General features: G+C 47.4%; 1 protein-coding gene across 1 annotated transcript in view; it reads right to left on the minus strand.

The window, feature by feature from the left end:
• Window positions 1-2988: 2988 nt before the first annotated feature.
• Window positions 2989-23691, minus strand: part of PTDSS1 (phosphatidylserine synthase 1) — a 64664-nt gene continuing 43961 nt past the window's right edge. The window contains exons 8-13 of the mRNA XM_082674555.1: window positions 23309-23421; window positions 20005-20070; window positions 16015-16114; window positions 7498-7566; window positions 6686-6755; window positions 2989-4859 (exon numbers count right to left, since the gene is read on the minus strand). Of these exons, the coding sequence (XP_082530681.1) occupies window positions 4750-4859; window positions 6686-6755; window positions 7498-7566; window positions 16015-16114; window positions 20005-20070; window positions 23309-23421 (528 nt within the window). The 3' untranslated portion in view covers window positions 2989-4749. The remainder of the gene's footprint in view (window positions 4860-6685; window positions 6756-7497; window positions 7567-16014; window positions 16115-20004; window positions 20071-23308; window positions 23422-23691) is intronic.

A 23691-nucleotide genomic window follows, 5' to 3' on the forward strand; every position in this document is an offset into this window, starting at 1 on the left:
ATGGAGGCTCGGGTCCGGTAATGGGGCTTAAGACATGTGCCCAAGAATTAAGACAAGGAGCCTGGAGTCGGAGAAAGAGCGTAAGCCTCTGGGTTGATCTGACGCCCCCTAGTGGCTGTGTACTCTTGCGTCAAGTACTCAAGCCTCATGACCCAGGAAAACAGGGATGGACAGCAAACTCACAGGACTGAAGAACACATATACGTCACAGGGGTGTGTGTGTGTGGGGGTGTCACAGGGACCCCCTTCCCCTGGAATTAGAAGTGCTGCTCTGGCACATGGCTCTGCAGCAAAGCCCGCTGAGTGCTACGGTGGCCACTAGGGAGACTCGAGGGAAGGAGGGGCTTCCAGGAGCCCCATCCAGAGGTCTCGCGAAGGATCCCGGTCCCTCAAATGCCTTTGGAAGATTTGTTAGTGGTGGCCCTAGTGAACGCATCCCCTTGCTCTTGGCCTGGATTTCACACAGTCTAAGAGAAGGTAGAGGATTCTCAACATTTTGAAACCTGGGGGTCTTCATAAGCTTTTCCCAGGTTGCGTCCATAAAATACCTAATCAGCCCGTGAATACGTAGTTGGATCGATGAGACCGAGTCAGGCAAGTGGGAACAAGAAGGTTTACAGTCCAGATTTTCCAGTATGGATTGGAACATAAATCCTGTCCGCAATTTGACACTGTAATCAAGGCTATAATATGTATACTTCAGACATGAGAATGCAATATTTTAGGTCTTTGGTCTCAGGTTTATCTGCTTTTCTTTTAAAGGCAAACAAACCTTATTTCCTGTGTTGTAGAGCCACACGAGTCCCCTTTACTCAGTGTCCAGAAAAGGGGTACACGGGAACACTGGTATCTGAGGCCCTGGGGAGACCGTGTGGAGGCCAGGCACATCGGAGCAAACCTTCCTGCCATTTGGGGCATATGGGCGCCCACAACTTGCAGGCCCTTGGAGAACGTTTTCAGAGCATTCCAGTAACAAAACAAGCAAACAAAATGAACACCTGGGGCACAGGAGGTTCAAGCATGAGCCCAGAATGGCTAAGTAGGTTGGGTAGTTGGTTGCCATCAGCTGGGAAAGCAAAACTCTCAGGCAAATTCTATTTTCTGAATGATGTTTCTGTCCTCACTGGGTTTACGCGAAGAGGATGGAAGAAAGGTAACGTCAAGGTAGACAAAATTGCAGATGAATTTCTCAAAGGGATTAAAGGCGATCTTTAGTAAACATAGGTGACAAGGAAAATTTTACATTTCAGCATTCCCACACACTAAAAAAACAAAAACCAAAAATATACACATCCAACTATTTTCCCCCTTCTTTGGTAGACATTAATAAATAATTCCTCTAAATTCACAGAAGACAGCAAAATAAAAAAGCTGTAGGTATTTATTGCATCAAAGGTAATACCAGAGTTAAATTAAAAAAATTTGTAACCTTCACCTGTGACAGTCCTAGCATCAGGTTTAGAATAAAATGTTATAAAGTGAAATGCTGTAAAAATCTATTATGGGCTAGCAACCAGACTCTGAAGCCCATTGGTCATAGCCATTACTAATGCTGAAACTCACAAAGAACCAAATCTCAAATATAACCCTTGCAATGTACATGCACGATGAAGGCAAGAGATGCACCTGTAATGAAACACTGATGAACAGAAGTCTTGGTTCTCCTCACATCTTGATTTCAATCATAAAAGTGGGAAATACATTGAGGATTTGCAATTACCTACCTGGGGGATACCTGGTTTTCATAGCAATAAGAACTCTGTAAGTGAAGCCCACCTGGTGAACACGCGGGTAACCCTACGCATAATTAAAAGAGCACAGAGCACACAAATTAATCCCCCCTGTTTAAAGTGCTCACTTCCTCTGGTTTCCAATGGTTAAATTTTTTCTTTTCCACCCTGCATTTAGCTCCCCCCGTAAGGGCCTGAGTAACTGCACTATTATCAACAAATAAGGCAACCCAAGGGTCCAATTCCACAAGGAGACCCCTGACAAAAAGAGGTATCACTTAGAGATGATGCAGAGCGGCTTCAGAGGGGAGACCAATAGGGCTGAACCTGATGTATTTGGTAAAGAATTTTATTTCTCCTAGGTGAGTACTTTACTCATGAGCTCACTACAGAAGCAGTCATGGTGAAAATAAGACTGGCATTTATAGGATGTCTTTTATCATCAAAATGCTTAAAACAGGTCAATGAAGTGTCCTAGCATTGCTATGGGAGCAGTTTGGCCAAGGCTTTTACAAATGGTGAAAACAGACACAAGAAAGGCAGGGAAAGCCCACGGAAAGACCAAGAATGACAAAAAAGAAAAAGTACTCAACACTCCATGCCATGCTACATACAGAGAAATAGACGTAAAGAATTCTTCGCGTATTACGTCCTAAACAACGGTGCCTTTTAAGAGGGCAGTCTGTAAATGGCAAATGTGAGATCACTTGCATTCAAATCGTTTCTGATACTAAATGACAACTCTGATTAAAGGGATTAAAGGCGATCTTCAGTAAACATAGGTGACAAGGAAAATTTTACATTTCATCAACGTGAAGCCCATTTGCATAGAAATGAGTGGAAAAAGTAGACCAAACCCAGCAGCACAGTTTCTAGGAGGAAATGGCAGCCGTGGATCTGGCTGGTCAAGGAAAGCACTAGTTTTGGAAACACTGTAGTCAAGAGCTCTTACTGAAAGGGAAAAAGAAAAGATTAAACTCAAAGAAAGGACACGGAAAGGAGCTGAGGACTTTCCCGGCCGTTCCGTACAAAGCCACTGAGGAGAGACTGTCTCACATGCACTCTGCTTTCACGTGACCCAAGGAAATCCAAGTCATCGCAGGTGGGCGGGGGCCTCTCCTAGGCCGGCCTTGGAGAAGGAAACGTCTTCTTCAGCTGCACCCGGCTATTGATCAGAGGAGGGTTAAAGCGCCAGAAAACGAACTTGGAGACACTCAGGGAGGTGGCCCAGCACGAGGACGTGGAGTTGAGGCCGACGACGTACACGATGTCCGTGATGCACAGACGTGCTCGGAGAAGCAAAACGAAACAAACTCACCTACTTTCAAAGTCAAACAAATTTTACATTGTGCCTCTGTTTAAGAAAGGCCTCTCTGATGGGTGATAAAGGAGTGCGGGGGTCTATGGGACAAGCACCTCTGCCTCTCTTCAGGACTATCACGGGAAGCATGGGGCCGCTGCTGGGACCGCAGGGCCGGCACAACCCGGCGCACCAGCCCGGTGACTGGCGACACTTCTCTGCTGGCAATGAGCACAGCAGGTGATCCTCGCTTTGCGTGACTCATTTAACCCCTTCACCCTGGGATTCTTTTGCAGGCAAAGAAAAACATGACACTTCTATGGGTAAAGACTTCCTTAAAGGGGGAAAAGACATCGAAACCTTTGTGCTCTGTGAAATGAGGGAACAAAAGGGTTGCTTGCAGCAAGTTTATATCTGTAGGAAAATCAACTGGGTACCGGCCACTTGCTAGAGAAAAAAAATCCAGCTTGGTTGATGTAACCATTACCCTAGTAAGAAAACAATGACTATCTTGTTCATTTCCTCTTGATCACTTGGGAAGGTTAGGAAAAGGGACATATGTGTCTGTAAGCCCTCTAAGTACACATTTTCTTCTCTTTTCACTACGTGAAACACATACACATTCTTATTACCCTAAAGTCACTTGAAAAATACGGTGATTGCTTACAAATAGTGGAAAATACCAATGAGAGGCAAAGAAACGAGCACTTTACAGAGACAGAATTTGATGGGCTTTAACGTGAACCGTTTTATTTAAAACAGGGATCCATCAGAGGTGGTGAATATCAGGGTCAATGTTCTAGAGCATGGCACGGATGGATGAAAGGGAATACTCACCAGCACCTCACACGGGACTGAAAGACAATGTCAGCAACACACCACGGAAGGAAAACAAACAAAATGGAAAAGGCACCTGGGGGGGAGGGGCTGCGGTGAGCACTGCCTCTCGGCAGGTCCACGCCTGTGCACTGTGGATAAGTCTGGACAAGCGACATTGGAAAGGGAACAAAAAGGTTCTGATCTGAAGCCCAGGATCCTACGTGGGTAGCTAACCTTTCCTCAGCCTGGTTTCCACCCACCGCTGTGTAGTTTCAGGTCCTAAAAAGGGGAGAAGGCTGCTGAAGTGTAACACAAACTCTCCCCCCCTTTTTTTCTCTAGGAAAAAATAGAGAAACCTCCCCCAGTTCAACCTCAGAGGTGGCTTCTGAAGGCTTGTAAGCATCCTGACATAAAAAATAAGAAACAACAAAATAAAAGACAGGTAAGTGGCCTGGACTTAAACCAGTCAGTCAAACGGAAAGGCAGATTCAGAAAAATAAAACCTGGTGACCAGTCCGTCAGCCGTCTGGTTGGCGCCCTGCCTGAGTGAAGATGTTTAAACTGCATCCACAACACACGCACGCAAGCACAGAACTGCTTCTGGCAACTGAGTAAATAGCTACCCTCTCCTTTGAGCACGGTCCTGCTACCGGTGACCACGTGCCAAGTGCTGAAGTTACAAGAGACACCCAAGTGGCGAAGGACCCCCAGCAGTGGTCTGCCCCGTGTGGCCGGGTCTGTGGGCAACAAGACTTATGCTCTCAAATAATGACCCCTCCCAGCCCCCACTCCTTCCCGTTCACGCTATGCGTTTCGACCTCCCCACAGGGAGGTCCAGCCGATTCCGTCCCCTCCTGGTTTGAGGCACTCCCTGGAACATCTTTGATTAACCAGGGTCCTTCATTTCTTTCCAACTCCGTTGGTGACTTTTGACTTGGAATGTCGATTCCTTCTTCTGGAAGAATGGCTCTCGCTGTTGCCTGGATGCTTGGGTGGGCCATCTTCAGAACCTGGCCAAAGGAATCGGGACACACCGTCACCGTGGGCTATGGGCTCCCGGCTCGGGGCTTCTGAAGCCTCTGATTCTGGTTCTCCCTGTCCGGGCCGCCCCACCGCTCCTCCACTGGTCCTTGTGCGCCATCTAGTGGCCTCGTTAATGAATCAAGGCACAGAAGCCCCGGCACTGAGCTAGCACAGCTGGGGCCAGGGTGTGCAAGCCATGGCTCCACAAAGACAGGAGCGCCCTGAGGATGTTTACGTTCACACCGTAGGGCGGATCGTGGTCATGGTGATGGGGACCAGAAGCGAGAGCACAAATAACATCGAAGCACAAAGGAGGGACAATGAAAACAAACCACATGGGTGTCGAGTCTACCTTAGCAATCAAAGGACGCATCAGCTAGGTGTCCACACCTTGACCTGCTACACACCATTGTTTCTAAATCCCTAAATGGGAATGGATTCTTGACTTGGCAAAGATCAAAGATATTACATGCCCTCAATGGTTGGATCTGGAAGCCAGCCACCTTTACAAATCTGCTGCTCATGACAGGCAGCCCCGGAGCCATAGACTGAAGATGCCACATGCCCTCAAGCAGCTCACGGTCTGCAGGGGCGGTGTCGTCTGTCACCCTCTATCATTTGTGTGGGAGCTTAGAGAAAGACGTCTACAGTGGCTGAGTGCTGGGCAATCATCAGGCATCAGCCAGGTGGAAGGTGGAGCCAGGGCAGTGGTGGGGTGAGGGTGGGCATTCCGGGTAGGGGTGTGTAAGGCCTGGAAGGTCATCGGAACTTTCTGGCATTAGGCTGGCTCTGCCCTCGGGCTGAGAACATGGCAAATCTCTGGCTTAGCAGCTAAGCCAAAAGGTTCTCTGCTCCAGGGCCCAGATTTTTTTCTTTTAAGCTGTCTGCCTTTCATTTAACTATATCTCTACCATTGCTTGTTTCTTTTAGTCTTTTCAGTGGAGAACCCGGAATTGCCATGGACTGATCTCTAGGATGGTTCTGAATAAGGGAGCCCAGGGGAACCCCTGTGCCTACCTCCATCAGCATTCCATAACAGGCTGCTGATTCAGGAGAAATCATCTCAGGGTGACCAGCACTCGGTAGTGCTGGGGACAGCTGTGATGAGCTTCACCCCAAAAGAACTCAGGAGAGCAACTGCCTCAGCAGTGTTTTCCCCTCCCTTGTCCCCGCTTCTCCGAGCGATTCTGTGGGTTAAAATTCACGGTCCCTGACATTCAGTTCTCTTCCTTCAGTCAAGCCCACAATCACCTCATAACTGACATGGAATTACTATCCAGTGGGTCATTGTTCTATGAGTCAAATTCTTTAAGATAACCAGGTGGCCCCAAATCTTTCCAAAATGCTCCTCGGAGAGAGGCCAGTGGGAGATCCCTGACTACACTGTTGAGAGCCCCCTCGTGCTGGCCTATCTCTTGAATGAACACGATTAAGTCGATCCACCTCTTCGGAAAGCTTTCTCCTCCTGGCACACAGCTCTTCCTAACGCTTTTCACTCACGGTGAAAGCCAAGAGGAGGAACATCCCCATCAGGATGCTTGAGACAGTGGGATCTTGTTACGTTTTCCTGTCTCAGAAAAGGCAGAACCACGGGGCACCTCTTCCTACGAAGCAAGTTTCTTGGGCAGAACCTGTGAGCACTTTGCATGTTTCTTAATAAGTAACAGGAGACACGCGATGAGTAGGTTTGAGACCCTTCAGGGCATATATTTATCAACATTCGGAAGATAAATACTGATGCTAAATCCCTTTACTGGGCCTTGGGAGGGAGAGGACCCAGGAGCGTTTTTAACAAAGAGCAAGAGAGAGATACCTTTTGTACCTTTCCCGTGAGGCCAGGAGATGTCAGGGCTGTAGGTACCATCTTCACACTCTGAGTAGGTCTAGGGAGAGAGGCAGGCTTAGTGGTGGAATTTCAAGTGCTCCCGGGAGGAGGGGGACCAGCAAACAAGCGAGGCTGCTCAACCCCGGCCTCTCCCGGGCTGGGGATCCCCACCAGCAAGTGCAGGATCACCTCACGCTTATGCTCTCAGCTATAAGATCAAGGCTATATCCCAGGGGATGCAGATTACATCTTCTAGGAAGCGCCTTTAGCTCCTTAGACTAAAAGTATGAATAAAGGATGAAAGCTGTTATTTTTACTTAAAAATAATTACAGTTGACAAGACTGCTACAGCATTTTAAGCCCACACACATCTATCCTCTACCTTAATCTTCATCTGCTATGAAGTGGGCAGGGCAGGAGTTTCCGGATGGGAGCCCGAGGCTGGGATACAGGTAGAGGCCTGGACAGAGTGAAAGACCTAGCTTTTCAAAAACTGCTCTGGGGCTTGACATGCAATTTAAAAAAAAATATATATATATATAAACAAATAATTAAGCTTTAACCCCCTTAAGAAATGAGGATAAAAGTCCTGCCCTATTGAATAGGGCAGTCACACGTAAGGATGGCAACTGATAGGAAGTGAAATCTGAACTGGCTACGTTTCTAAAGCAGGGAGGCTGACACCCGGCTCTCACTGTGCCGTACATGCCACATCCTCACGTGCATGTGCTCTGGGCTAAAGCGCTAAGCAGGACGTGGTTAGTTTAAATAAAAGGCCATCTCCACCTTCCATTCTATACCTTTTCTCGGTGACCATAGTGCTCTGCATACCAAACCATGCCGTACAGACACAGGAAGGTAGTGAACGCCTGGAAGAGAAAAACAAGCACAAAACCATTTTATAAGTGAGGGTGCACCAAAGAATTCCACTTCCCGGAACTTCAGGGTTTCAATGGGAATTCATACACGATGGCTCGACGCATTTCTGCCTTCTCTCCCGGGATGCCGGTTACAGGATGGCTGGATGCGGCAGAGGTGAACCCCGGGGGGCAGCACCCCTAAAGCTTTCGGCAAGAAGAGTTCCGATGAGGCCACAGTTACCACTGTGACTCCACTGTCAGGGTGAAGATCATTTCTAGATGTGGGATCAGGTGGGATGCATTTTCTGAACAGCTTTGCAGGTTCTGCCTAAGAGGACGGATAGGACTCTACATTGTATTTCTTTTTTTTCTTTTTGGCCTGATTTTCACAGCCTATCCTCTGTACCCTGCCGCCCGTCACTGGAAAGAGTTAAAAGGACTTAGCTTGGGCTTCCCTGGTGGCGCAGTGTTTTGAGAGTCCGCCTGCCGATGCAGGGGACACGGGTTCGTGTCCCGGTCCGGGAGGATCCCACATGTTGTGGAGCAGCTGGGCCCGTGAGCCATGGCCGCTGAGCCTGCGCGTCTGGAGCCTGTGCTCCGCAGCGGGAGAGGCCACAACAGTGAGAGGCCCGCGTACCGCCAAAAAAAAAAAAAAAAAAAAAAAGGACTTAGCTTGTCAGCTTCTGAGGGGAAGAGGATTTCTGAATGAAAAAGCAGTTTCATTCAGTCTGGGGTCACAGTGGTGCCGGACGGCATTGAGGACACACACCCACGTGTAGGTGGCAGACCCCAGCAGGACACCGCTGCCCTGGGCTTGGCGCTGCTTTTTAGTCTCAGTGGCCCGACTCTGACCCCAGTTCTGGTTGCTTTTGTTTTTCTCAGTTAAGTAGATAGGAAACTAAAGCGAAAATAAAAATGTCTTGTGAGCCCTGGTTTGAAAAGAGAAGGGCGTGGTCCACGGGTACCCAGAGGCCAGGATCACCTCCGCTTCCCCCCATGTGTGCCCCACTGGCCCCTCTGCACCCTAAATTATACTCTAATTTAAGGAAAAAAATAGCACCTAAGAATCCAAAGTTTAAAAATGTGTCAAAAAACTACAAGTTGGGGAAAACTTCCTGGCTGTCTGGACTAAGCAGTGTGTTGGGCCAGGTCCTCCAGCCAGGCCTCCCCTTCCCCTCGTGACTGTAAGTGGATCACCAAAACCCAACCAAACCAAACTGCCCGTCCTGCCATGACATTTCTTCAGAATTCCTTGATTTAGGAACCCATTGACAGTGAATCCTCTTCAAGAATTCCTAACCTCCATCTCTTCCACTGCATTTCCTCTTGGGGACCTGCCACCTTGACCCAGTCATGGGAACAGTTGTGAAATCATGATGGACTCTTCCCTTCTTGAATAATTTTAATTCTTTCTAAGAATCGTAACTTTAGATCTAGAGGCATTGCCTCAGAGATCGTTAATTTCAATTCTCCTCATTTCACAGCAGAGGAATGAAGGCTCAGAGGCGACTGCCTTCTCAAAGACACACAGCTAGAGTGTGGCAAGACTGAAGCCAGAACACAGGTCTCTTTATATCCCTGGATCACATTTCAGGGACGGCTATCGAGATAAATACTGATTTTATGTCTACACATCTTTATATCTCTACTGATCTGTCCACTCATCCATTCCTGGAGGAAGCAAAGCATCATGGGAAAAGCCAGTCCCATCCCATCCCTCTGCACAGCCCACAGCCTGGAGGGTAGAGCCAAGGCTGCAGGGAAGGCTGGGCTGTGCGTTCTCATCACCGCAGCTTGTAGTCCAGCCCTGGCCCAGTTCCTCAGGTCAGTGACGTTCACTGAGTGTCTGCTGGGCGCACAGAGTCACCTTAAGTCTCAAGGAAGAAAGGAGTCCAAGCGCTCCAGCTGGCCATTCTCCTCCTACATCAGTGAAGTGTGAATAGCGGCATGGTGGAGAGGTAACATGAAATATAAGAAGATCCACTAACTAGTTCATTTTATATTAAATCCATATACAAACTGGTATAAATTAGGAATTTTTTTTAAAAAGCTCATATCCCCCATCAAAAAATTAGGCAATGAATGAATATATTCAAATTATAGAATGAAAACTACTTCTAATCTTTAACATATTCCAGTACTTGTTCAGATTTCTAATATACAACCACGATTAAATGTACGATTTTCACGGCATGGCAAGAGTGGGAAGACTAGAGCATCCGCAGCGTGTAAACCTATGTATATGTCAGCTCCTTGACAAAGAGCAGAGCAGGTCGGCCTAGGTTTCACAGGGAGGGCAGGGAGGGCAGGGAGGACAGGTTCCACCTCCGTGGACCAGTCGGTGGCTGTGCGGTGGCGGGGGTGGGGGGTGGGGGCAGCGCCGCGCCGCTAGACCATGGGAGCAGTCAGGGCTGGGCTGGCTGTCACTGCGCAACCCGCCCACCAGAGGGCAGGCGTGTGGGGCTCTTCCTCTTCGTCCCCCAGCTTCCTCCCTTCCCCTGGGAGGGCAGGCGGGCAGCTGGGGCCGCTGCAGCAGCAGACAGCTGAGCAGAGCTGGCTTTGCAGCGGGGCAGGCAAACACTGGCAGGTGCTGGGAGACAGATGCTTATCATCACGGCCTGCCGCAGCTGCCAAGTTTACCACTTCACCTGGGTACAAGAGGACCCTTTTATACACTTGTCCTAGGAGACAAAAGCGTGTAATTTATGGGTTTGCAATCACACCTGTGGAAATCTAGGCAAGCACCCACTTAAAATGTCAAGGCCTGGATTTAAAATGACAGTTGTATGGATTCTGTTTAAATAAAAGGAAGAAAGAAAGAGAAACGTGAGGGCTGAGAGCCAAGGCAGCACACCCCCCCCCCCCCCGGTGTGGCTTCCACGCTATGGTAAGGTGTGCTCAAATTCACCCCGACTGATCAGACAACTGGTGCGGGGGCAGCTTATTAACCAGCATCTGGGAGCTTTACTTCCACACTGATCTCAGATTCTGTGTATGTTCTCCTACCAGGCAAGGCGAATAATTGGGGGCTTTGTTTCTCTTAGTGTGGAGGCCTGGCGTAACTCAACGCTCTCTTACTCAATAATGTTTGCCTCACTCCTAAGATTGAGACCAATCTTGATCTCTAATAAAGGCCATGATTATAAAAATGTGCCAGGACCTTATTCCTTATTTCCACTCTTTTTCTCTAACTGGTAAATGTGCAAGGCAGTGGGGACCCCTAATCATCCCAGCCAAAGGCCTCTTTTCAGGCCAGGTCCCCCTCCATGGCGTTCATCACTGCTAACACCAACTGGGGGATTCTGCTTATCTTCAAAGTCCTCTTTCCTGTGGCCGCTTCTTGCCCTTGGCCTGGCCTCTAAAATGTGGCTGCTCCCCAGACGCCATTCTCAGCCAGCTTCTCCTTCCCACACTATGTTCCCCGACTCTTACCGACCCAACGGCTCCAACCGTACCCTACACACAGGTGCCTCCCACCTCTTTCACCTCCAGCGCCGACCGAGTCTTTCCAGTGCTACTGGACAGACCAGAATTTCCAATGACACAAGACACCTTCACCTGTAAAATCTAAAAGTTCCTCACACCTAACTCATCTCCTTTCGAGGGGCTTCTCTGATATCCTCCAACCTGTTACTAGCACCAAAAGCCACCAGTGGCACAAACAGGAAAGCCTGGAGTTGCCCTCCCCAGCTCTCAGAAGGGGACATCGTCTATCGAGTTGGGCTCTGTAGCTCTCAGATCCAGCCCTTTCTCTGCATCTTCAATGCCGCTGCCTTGGATAGGTTCTCACTGAGGCCCCTCCAACACCCTCAGGCTCAGCCCTTCTCCAATCCGCCCCCCCATACTCTCCCACCCTCCAGCTGCCCCGTGAGACAGTCTTTCCTCTGAAAAACCTTCGAATCTCCAACCAAGACACACAGAGCCCATCCTACGCAGACGACCCCCTCCGCCTCCAACTCGCTCTCCTTCTTGCTCCCCAAACAGGTTGCCGTCCTCTTGTGACGCTGGCACGGGCATGGCTTCGAGTCTTTGGACGTGCTTGTCTCTCAACCTGCCTCTGTGTGTCCCGGTCTTTGTCCCTTGACCTCAGTCCTTTCTCCTCCCTGCGTGTGCCGAGTGTTTCCTGTGCTAGCGTCCGTGGGGACAAAAGGTCAATGGAAACTTATTCTCTGTGAGCAGGAAGTGTCATGTGGAGGAGACCGATATAAATACCCCAAGTTACATCACACTGGGGCTAGAACTAAAAGAAACATGTACCAAATGCGGCTGGTCCCCCGAGGAGGGGTCGTCTAGTCTGCCTCGCAGGTGAGAGCGTATTGCATGCAGGACACGGATTTAAGTTTGGTCTTGGCATTAAGATTCACCAGGTAGAGAACGCAGGGAAAAGCACGCAGATCGGGCAGAGGAAGCCTCCTGGGTGAAGGCAAGACGACTCTGGAAGGATGGTGGGTTGAGGTATTTAGGAATAGTTTGGCGGAGCCCGAGCACAGGGTACAGGCGGTGGGTGTGGTGAACGATCCAGAATGACGGCCCTAAACACACAAGCACGACTTCCTATCTCAGCTGGTAGGTCTGTGGTGGGGATGCTGTTCCTTCTTGCTGTTTCTGTCTACACGGAGGGGGCTTCCCTGGTATAACACCCCTGCTTTCCCTCACCCCTCGCCCCTTCCCCAGGGAGGTGCGAGTATCTTAACGGACTAGGGAATAACAGACAAGGAAGCTGGGCGTCTCCCTTCTTTCCCTCTGGGTGCGAGGCCACCAGCGCAATGTGGGCGCCCTGCTTCCTGGGGCTGCAGAGGAAGCGTGTCTGCTTCTGGGGTTCACTAATCCGAAGCCCCTTGTTGGCACGCACCTGAAGCTGATACCGAAAAATGTGGACTCTCAGTAGTAAAGCTGCCGTTCTGCCTCCATAGCCTTCGTCCATCCTGACTATCTCTAATTGCTCTGAACCTGGTGGGGGGAAATGCTGTACTGTTAGGCCCTCTAGGCCCCAACGATAGGGGAAATGATTCTACGCAGGGCAAAGGGGTCCCGACTGGAATTATGGAAGATCACTCCGGCAGCAGTGTAGGGAATGGAGGTGAAGGGCAGGATGGAGAAAATGGGTGTCTAGAGGGCAGAGGCAGTGGGAACAGAGGAGGGGCTGGCGCTGGGCCACCCGGGTGAATGAATAGAGCCAGAGGGCTGACATGGGGGCTGACAGTGGAGAGGAAGCAGCCGCCTGGGTCTTAGGCTGGGGCACCTGAGGGATGGGGGAGCCGTTCGCTGTGATCCTTTGTGACCCTGAGCACACATCACCTCCAGGAGCTTCACCCCAGCTTGTCTGCTGCTCTCTCTAGGGCTCCTCTAGCTCCGTGCACACACATCTTTCTTTTTGTTTTTTGCACACCTTTATTGGTGTATAATTGCTTTACAATGGTGTGCTAGTTTCTGCTTTATAAAAATGTGAATATAACAAAGTGAATCAGCTATACATATACATATATCCCCATATCCCCTCCCTCTTGCGTCTCCCTCCCACCCTCCCTATCCCACCCATCTAGGTGATCACAAAGCACCGAGCTGATCTCCCTGTGCTATGCTTCTGCTTCCCACTAGCTATCCATTTCACATTTGGTAGTGTATATATGTCCATGCCACTCTCTCACTTCATCCCAGCGTACCCTTTCCCCTCCCTGTGTCCTCAAGTCTGTTCTCTACGTCTGCATCTTTATTCCCTGTCACTAGGTTCATCAGTACCGCTTTTTTAAATTCCACACATACGTGTTAGCATATGGTGTTTGTTTTTCTCTTTCTGACTTACCTCACTCTATATGACAGATTCTAGGTCCATCTACCTCACTACAACCCAAACATCTTTTATGATGTTTGCAATATAAGTAGTTTGCTTGTGTAATTCCCACGTGGACTTGGAGATCCTCCGAAGGGGGACACCTGTGGAGGGGGAGCAGGAAATCTCCAGCCAGACTATCTGGGTTTGAGTCCTGGCTCTGCCACATGCTACCTGTGTGACCTTAGGTAAGTGAGTGAACCTCTCTGCGCCTTTATCTATAAAAGAGGGATAATAAAGTACCTCCCCTCAAAGTGTAAAGATCAAATACGCAATTCATGAAAAGTGCTTCAAACAGTGTCTGGCACCTAGTAAGCATGAATAAATCTTCACTATCACCTACCTGTGTGGCTCCGGCACCAGGGCAGCTCTAACAAGAACGTGGCAACATGACAGACTTATAAGGGACTATGCTAAGTGATACAGAGACTGAGAAACGGGTCATGTCCTCAAAATAAGTTACTGTCACACAGACACCAAGGCAGATCAAAACTCACCAACGTAAGGAGGTATATGCTAAGTGTCTAATCAGTAAAACAGAGCGAAAGTCTCTACAACTTAGAGAGAGACTGGAGGAGCCCCACCAGCTGGGTGACCAGAGATCGCTCCTTGGACACGCCCTTGGGGAGACCTTTCTGGCTGCTGATGCCCCAGGGGGAGGCCCACAGTGGGCCGTTGTGAGGAGGGCCTTTGGCCCACGTCCCAGGAGTCCCGCCTGCCTCAACCTCCCTGTGGTCCCAGCAACGCCAGATGAGGGCTGCACGCACACCTGCCCACCGCCATGGGTCACGCTACAATTCACAGAGCTGGGGTGCCCATGCCAGACAGAAATGTGAGGAGCGCATGGTGAGATCTCCTGGCCCATCTGACACACTGCCCCAACCAATCCTTGTATCTAGTCACACTGCAACAGAAAAAGTACTTCTGAGCGTTAATTCCGGAGCCTGAGTACAAAGGAGATCATTATTCCCTTTCATTGTTCAAGATAAAACAGGATAGAACAGGCTCAAGGTGCCCTGGCACAGTTAGGATTTCTAGCAAGTAACCCTAAAAATAGACACCACAAAAGGCAATAAGAAACACTTGAAAAATACAGAGTTTAGGGGCTTCCCTGGTGGTACAGTGGTTGGGAGTCCACCTGCCGATGCAGGGGACACGGGTTCGTGCCCCGGTCCGGGAGGATCCCACATGCTGCGGAGCGGCTGGCCCCGTGAGCCATGGCCGCTGAGCCTGCGCGTCCGGAGCCTGTGCTCCGCAATGGGAGAGGCCACAACAGTGAGAGGTCCGCGTACCACACACACACAAAAAGAAATACAGAGTTTAGTTTTGCTCCCCGACCCCACCAATTAGACCTGAATCTGATTAAGCCTCTGCATCCAGCTACCGATTTACAGAAAGTACAGAGGACAAAGAAATCTGTTCAGTTACAGTAAGGATGGAGTCAGTAAAACCAGACTGAGGGAAAATCTAGAAGACAAAAGAGCTTGTTTCTTCAATGTAAAGGAGAGAGCTAGAGACAGAGGGAAAACTGTAGATTAAAAGAGACCTTTTATTAAAAGGCAGGCCAACCGACTGCAATCAGTGGATGTTGATTCAAATCAACTGCTAAAAAATACAAAACGTAAGGAAACATCAGAAATGTGAACGTGGATTAGCTATTTGACAGTATGAAGGAATTAATTCTTTTCCAGGTGTGATAATGGTATGGTGGTTGCACCAACCAAAAAGCATGCTTATCTTCTTGAGAGATACGTCCTGAAATAGTAAAGTGGGTCTGCTTCAAAGTAACCCAGGGTTGGGGATAGTGAGTATGGAATATCAAGACATAAGACTGCCCATGGGTTGATAATTGTTGAAACTGGATGATGGGTGCATGAGGGGTGAGCGACCCCCTATCTACTTCCACGTATGTTTGAAATTTTCTATGATCATTAAAAAAAAAAAGCCCGAGTTAATTTTCTGGACCAAGTAAGTAAAAGGGAAGAATCTTAAATGTAAAATAAGACTTTTCCCCAAAGTAACAAAACAAATTAAGAAGCGCAATGACAGAATTTTAAGCTAGGCAAGATCTTGCTTCATTTGAAAGAGGAGGGAAAAGTCCCAGGACAACGGAGCTGGGGGCCCCCAGGGCTCTTCCCTTCCGAGAGGAAAACACATCCTTCACAGGCTTATAAAGTCGGCCGGCGGGGAAGAAACTGTATGGTCTGATTACCTCCAAAAACACCTCACCTGGCCTATAAACAACAGTCTGTCATTTTGTACATAAACCCTTGGACAGTAATACATATGTTACGGGGCACTGTAACTATCCTTATCCCTCATGGCAGGCCTGACATTTTCAGCAAGTGTAGGTGAATTCTCATAAGCGAAATAAATGAGAGTATGATGCACCTGCTGAGGGCATTTGACTAGAACCTGCAAAGGGGACCAATTTTAGGTGCCATGTGGTCCTATGTATTTATTCTTGAACTTCAGACTAGTGGCCAATCTTGCGTTACTACAGTAGAATGTCCCGTCTATAAATTTCTAAGGAACCTTGGTACACAAGAGTGTTTTGTTTTGTTTTGTTTTAGAAGACACCATGAGGACTTTAACTAACACTTTTGGGTAAAAAAGTAATGACTTACCACACAAAGAAGCCAAAGCACAACATAGAGGATTTGGGTCTTAGAGAAGAGATCTTGTCCAAATTTTATGCAGACAATAGCTTCCAGGAAACCAATGACCCTGTTAGACAGAACAAGAGGTTAAATACGAGTTCATCTTATCAGAGCTTATGCATTACCAGAAATATGCATAATTCCATCAAAAAGTTCAAGTGGTCATAAGATTTCTGCCCCAAACACTGGAAGCAGGTCCCCTACAAAATGACACTGTGCTTTCTTCAGGAATAATATATATTATTATATATACATACATATTTAGATTTAATTAAAAGTTTATTGTACTGTTACTCCTCTCTTCTTTTCTGCAGACTGTTTTTTTTAAGAGCAGTTTTAGGTTCATAGCAAACTTGAGAGGAAGGTACAGAGTCCCTATACCCTCTGCCCCGACACATGCACAGCTGCCCCCATTGTCAACGTGTGTCACAAGTGATGAACCTGCATTGACACATCACCCAAAGTTCATAGGTTATGTCAGAGTTCACGCTTGGTGATGTACATTCTATGGGTTTGGACAGATGTATAATGACATGTGTCCACCATTAGAGGGTCATATCAAATGGTTTCACTGCCCTGAAAACCCTCTGTGCTCTGCCTCTTCATCCCTCTATCCCTCCCCAGAAATAATCAAATATTCTTTACATCTTCCTTCCTCACAGACTACAATCTCAACTCGTACGTCTTCATAGCCGGAGGCTGCCTGGTATCATCTAAGTCGGAGCTTATCACAATGGGTGGACAGTCACCCCCTTGGCTGGAGCCCTTGCAGGGCCAGGGAACCTACTACCTCTGTGGGCAGCTGCCTCTGCTGCTCAGTTTCTTTAGCTGTTGGGAAGTCGTTCCTTGTCTCAGGCTGGTACCTGCCTCCTTCCACCCCTGGTCCTAATTCTGCCCTCCGCAGTCATATAGGGGAGTGTGAACCTTCCAGGAGAGTCTTTCAGTAACTTGAAGGCAGCATTCACATTCCCTCCCAGCCATCTTAGAATTTCCAGATTTAATATGCTCCAGTTCTGCTGATGATAAAAACCCTTTATCCTCTGCATCTGTAAGCAATTTTGCTAAATCCAAAAACGATGGAAAAAATAACTTCCATGTTTTCCTCTTTAATTAAAACATTAGAGAAAAAAGCCAACCTTGTATAATACAACTTCATCTATGAATATTAAAATCAGACCTTTATTAAGGTTCAGAGCTTGAAGGTAAGAACGGATGAGGTGAGGGTAACATAGCCGGTCACGTGATCCCAAAGACTGCCCAGGAACAGCGATTTCAGATAAGGCCACCTTAGGTGTGCCTCGATCACGACGGAATCTGGAGGGACTGGTCTTGTTGCACAGGTAATCTCTAAAAAGGCAGGAAGAGGTCCAGAAGGCCCCCGGTCCCCTCCCTACTGGCAGACAGAGGTCACTGCCATGGTCAAATGGATGGACGGCTCTAAACAACGGAATGCCCAGAGTCAGAGCCACCTGTGCAAAGCAGAAAGTCTCCTGGACACGCCTCTAAAGAATCTGGAGCTGTCTTGGCCCACAGCCCCAACGAAACAAGGTTAGGAGTGGTCGCCTGGATCTTTTCAGAGCACCCCCTCTTCCTCCCCAGCTCCCCGCCACAACAAAGGCTGGCACGTTGGAGAGCAGGGCTGAGGTCGACTGTCACACTGAAGTCGAGGCTGTCAGGGAAGCAGCGAGGGCAAGGGCGCCTGCCGGCGGACACACAGAACGTGTGCAGCCTCTTGCTGGGACGTCTTGCTGGGATGCAGGACTGCATCAGAAAATGTTAAGAAGAAGTGTGCCTACCTGCCCTTAACCAGACAGAACACCCAGAGCTTACTGTGAGAGGTGTCTGGGTATTCAAGCCGACTGAGGCAGCTTTCAAGAGCTTGGTGACCAGCAGACTAGACCTGTTTCTCCAACTTCTGTGATCTGAGACCCACGGCAGGAAGCCTATTTTTCACTGTGGCCCAGTACACAGACACACGCACACACACAGACACACACACACACGACTGAAACAAAAGTCACACAAAACAACCGGCCCCTTGCTCTGACATCTTCCGACTCTATTTGATTTTCAGAAAATGCTGTTCAGGACCCACTCAGTTGACTGCGTAACGAAGAAAAGAGACTGGAGGCCGCGCCTCCTGTTTCACCGTCACGGGCTGACCGTGCTGACCGCCCAGAGGCAGCTCCTGCCCCAGTTCACGCGCCAGGCAGGTCTGCCCTGCTTGATTTATGAAGAGGGACTTGCTCGTTTTCAGCATGGCCCACTAGTTCTCGAGGTTCACTAACCTTGATGTCACCATTCTGGGAGGACTCGAGTCTCTATAATAAAGCATCCTAAATTAGCCAACTGACCTCTGCATCTCAGATCATTTGCGTTTTACTTTCTTTTACCACTTTTCAGCAAGGCGCAGTTTTCTGGAGTGGCGTTTGCCACCATTCTCTGCCCTTGCTCCTCTCGGCCATTTCTCCCTCCACGGTGATTATAGTTTCAGACCGCCTGATCAGAAAAAAAACTTTGTTGTAACACTGCCTCTCTCTCTGATCCGCCGTCTCCTTTTCCTCAACAGGTAAGTAGAGAGTTCTGTGGAAAATATACCCACGCTCCGTAGAGTAAGACGCTGGCAAGGACTTGTAAACGTGAAGAGAAAAATGCCCGTGGAAAGAAGAGGCATGTGGTGAAAGAAGGAAGTGCAGGGAAGATTCCCAGTCCTCGGACAAGACAGTGGGAAGGCAGCCCACCTTCCTCCTTCCTGTGACAGAAGTATATTAGAAATCTGGTAGATGTGTGAATTCTCTCTCCCGCCAGATCAGTAATCAGTGGAAATCCATCCTATCCATAGGATGGAAATTGAGTCCATCCTATCACCCTTTAAGCTGCTTTGGGTAGGAAAATCAGCTTACATCACAGAATTTATGAGAAACAGTGACAACGGCCCTTTGTCTTTTGGAAAGAAGGCGGTGGGAAACTTGCCTAGATCAAACTTCACTAACTCCCCAGAATCTGGAGTGAGAGCTCCAGACACAGACACAGACACAGACACAGACACAGACACAGACACACACACACACACACACACACACGCTTGGAACGAATGACAATGCAACGTAAGCAGCAAGTATCTCTAAATAGTTGATGTCTTTGGACGATGTTTCAATACGCATGTAATACAGGGAAAAAAAGTGACTCTGTTTAAAAATCTGTTAGGGTTTTCATCAGATTTTCTTTATGCTGTCACACTCCATTTAGAACCTAGGTTAGGTCCTGAATGTAAGCTCCCTGAGGGACTGAACTTCACCTACAGGTGTGCTGGATGTCTCTGGAACTTCAGTTGCTAAATGGCATGGTGAGATGTTGATGGTATTGAAGCAGAAGAAGCACTTATTTGAGACACTGAAGAGTATCTCCCATTTAATATTGGGGGTTAAACTGGGTAACCCTTGCTTTCTTTCAAATCATTTAAATAGTTGTAAATTCAGATACAGCATTTGTATCTGTAATGAGACAATAAATTGTCACCATGTGTTAGTTTTCTTTGGGATAATAAAATTAGACCCTGGTAGACAGCAAGCAGTCGCTTTGTGGGGTCTTTCTGGTGTGAAAGTAACGTAAAATGTGGTTAAGCCCATCACGATATGTTGTCCCAAACTCACCATCAATTTCACAGGGAATTCATATAACTCATTTTCTGATTTATTTCAAGAAACAAGGTCTTCAAGTTCTACATGGGAATTATCTTTTGATTTCCTAATATTTTTTTAAAAAACAGTTTCTACACCCTCTTTGTGTAACTTGCCAATTAACTCCTCTAAATTTAAATCAGAAAAGGAATGTTAAAAATGAAAGACACACAAAAACAAAACTGCACTGAAAGGCACTTAATGTAGGGTTAAGAAATAACCCAAGAAATTCAGAGGCTAAAGTGGTTTTATATGTCCACGATAAAAGATTACTCACCCAAACACCCAGCACTGTGTTCCCACACGCTTGCACTGTGTGTCGGTGAGGTAAGCATAGTACTGTCTGAAAGAACAAAGGTGGAATTCACTGAGAGCTTCTGGAAGACCAGCAAGTCAATACAGAATTAAATCACTTTGACAGCGTGAGTATAAAAAATGTCTGCCTTGTTCCACATACTTGGGCTGCCTGGTCTAGTTCTATTTAAGGGAATAGGAAGCCAGTGCCTGTTGAAACCTTCCTGTAAGAGGCTAAGAATTTGGATCGGGTTGGAGGGGGATGGTTATTGGAGCCAGATTATTGGCAAAGGCAGTCTTGATTCAGACACAGACTCCCACAGCCCTGAGCCAAAGCCACCCCAGGTGGATGACTCAGTCTCCCTCCACGGAGGTGATTCCAGAAGGTCTCCTGCATGGTCACTGTCTCCTCTGGCTCTTTCCAGGATAAAGGTTGCTGATCGTAACCAGGCAATAAATATATACATTTGTGGCTCTCAGAAACTGGAATGGGACTGTAGCTGCACCTCACTGTCACTGAGGCCAATAACTGAATGTTACTGACATGATCAGAAAAGAGGTGATGACATGGAGGTGAGAGGCTCAGTGCAGCAACCATGCAATAGAAATACAGTATGAGCCTCAAATGCAATTTAGAGTTTTCTAATAACCGTGTTCAAAAAGTAAAAAGGAACAGATGAAATTCATTTTAATAATTAATTTATATATAATCCAATGTCTTGAAAACATTATAAAGAAGCATTTTATATTGTGTTTGCACTAAGCCTTCAAGGTCCAGTGTGTACACGTACAGCACATTTCAGGGTGACTGGCCACACTCCCAGTGCCCAGTAGCCACACGTGGGAGAGGCTGCCTGTGGGACAGTGGAGGCTTAGAGTCTCATTACTGCCCCTGAAACTTAACTCATCATCTTCTGGTGGAGGTGGGTCACAGACTCCTTTGAGGGTTTGATGAAAGCTATGATAAAGGCACATAAAACATGCACACAGAATTTTGCATTCAACTTTGGGGGGTTCACGGATGCCTAAAGCTCATCCATAAACTATCGCCTCTGTACCCCAAAGTGAAGAATTGTAACTATAAAGAATTCAAGTCTTCCTCTGACTTCACATTTTCATTACCTAATTTGCCTTTGCTAGTTCAGCTGCTTTACTCATGGTGTCCATGTCCTACACTGCACATTATATTATTAGATTAAAAGAATGTTCACTCAAATATCTTCTCAAAGCAGAGTCATGTGAAAGTCTAAAAAGGAGATCTGAAAACGGAGATCTGGTATGTATGTATGATTTATACTGAAGCCTATGAGCTTTCTCTCCCTTTTAGGGCCTGGCATTTGCTAATTGGGACTAAAACCCATCAGAGTACTTCCGTCTTTCCAAGAAGCTTGTCAAACCATCTCCTTACATATGAATAGCCTCAAGTGGTGTAGGAACACAGAAAGTGGCTAAGTTTTAAACAAAAAAGAATTGTGTGGAAACCCGTAGGGTTTGGCAAAAATTTTAAGGAGCTCTCGAAAAGTCTGAACACTGGATTTTTAGTCTCTGGTCTAAATCTCTAGTTTTTGTTGTGAAATGTTTAACAATATTGAAATTTTCATGATGAATCACATGTGATTTGCTCTTCTGTTTTATAAGACATTTCTTTCCCCACTTATTGACTTTGTTGATTGCTCGTAATTTTATGAAGAAACTGCTGCTAATCTTTCCTGAAAATAACTGGCAGCCTCAAATTAAATCAAATTTTAAATACAGTAGGGAGGCTCCAACCCACCAAAGGAAAATTGCATGCATGAGATAACTACTTCGACGGACCACTGGTCTATAAAGTGGCAAAAGGCTGTGGTTTACCAGCTGTTACTTTCCTGTTTATATATATATATATATATATATATATATATATATATATATATATAATAAATATATTTGTAATAACGAATGAGGACAAGAAAAGGTGCTAGCTAGGGGTGAGGGCTATGTCTGACCAAGGAAAACACCCACTCTCCCTGGCAAGTGAGACCTTCTACTTGTGTAGTTCACAAGTACATTACAAATAATGAATTAAGTTATCCTACAGCTTCTGAAGAGCAAACTCTTTTATCTGCTTGGTTTGTATTTATATCAGCTGTGCAGAGATCTTGGGTGTTTCTACTGATCAATGCCGGTCCTCCACACTAGATATAAAACCCCAATGCCGGGCTTCCCTGGTGGCGCAGTGGTTGAGAGTCCGCCTGCCGATGCAGGGGACATGGGTTCGTGTCCCGGTCTGGGAAGATTCCACGTGCCGTGGAGCGCCTGGGCACGAGAGCCATGGCCGCTGAGCCTGCGCGTCCGGAGCCTGTGCTCCGCAGCGGGAGAGGCCACAACAGTGAGAGGCCCGCGTACCATAAAAAAAAAAAAAAAAAAACCCAACGAAACAAAACAAAACCCCAATGCCATTTCCAAATAGGAACAATGAAACAAATGAAAGTGTTTTGCTTTGAAGTCCACTGGAATCGGTCCACGTCGGGGACAGTCTCTGAACACCGCCTCATCTCTAAGGCCCTACATGAGTCATGAATCCAGGGGAAGGAGGGCATGGACACCCATCCTTATCCCTGTTGTCCTGGAGGACCACAGGAAGGACATTTTTTTTTTTTTTTTGCGGTACGCGGGCCTCTCACTGCTGGGGCCTCTCCCGTTGCGGAGCACAGGCTCCGGACGCACAGGCTCAGCGGCCATGGCTCATGGGCCCAGCCGCTCCGCGGCATGTGGGATCTTCCCGGACCGGGGCACAAACCCCTGTCCCCTGCATCGGCAGGCGGACTCTCAACCACTGCACCACCAGGGAAGCCCAGGAAGGACATTTTTAAAAGGAAATTAACTTAATTGGCTCTAAAAGAACTAATAAAGTCTCATTCTAAAAATAACATAATTTATTACTTCAATCCACCATAAAAACGTTTGTTAGTTTTCAATAATCTCAGGAAGAAAACCTTACCATTTCTGTTACTCGTTTTGTTTTAAGTAGGATGCTACGGGGGAGAAAAGGACAGCAGTGAAGATCGTTAAAGGGGTTTGAAAATAATGGTGCAGTGCTGGTCTTCATGTTACTGAGGTCTGAGAAGCAAAACGTTTTCTTCATATTCTGGATGTATAAGTCTTTTTTTTTCCCCCTGGATGTATAATTCTTCAGAATGACATTTTCACGGAAAATCTGCTAGCTTATGTGACTTCCTTTATGCTACATAGGAGAATACAAAGCAGGTAATCATGCTCAATTGACGGTCATGCTAACACAGAATTACCTCACTGTGGGAGCCGTGATGCCGCCAATAAAGAGAATTCTACACCAACTTAACGGATGACTGGCTTGGAACACAAAGATATGTTTCAGGAAGAAGGTATTCAACTCAGTCAGCTGCAAAAGAAGGAGGCGAGAGTCAACCTGGTGCTTCATGCTAAGTCATGAACATCTATTCCTTCAATGGACATTCTACAGCTAAAAATAACTGGTATGTTCAAAGCATTTCCAGAAGACATACCAGGTCTCTAAGGGTTGCTGCTTAAGCCCGGTAACAACCAGTACAACACAGGCACCAACCAAGCAGGGGTCCAGGGGAGGTGCTGGGTGTTGAGAGGGGCACAGGGGGCATCAGCCATCTGTTGTGTTTCCAGATTCACGTGACTG

This window comes from Grampus griseus (genome assembly GCF_964374135.1).
Source record: "Grampus griseus genome assembly, chromosome: 17".
NCBI lineage: Eukaryota > Metazoa > Chordata > Mammalia > Artiodactyla > Delphinidae > Grampus > Grampus griseus.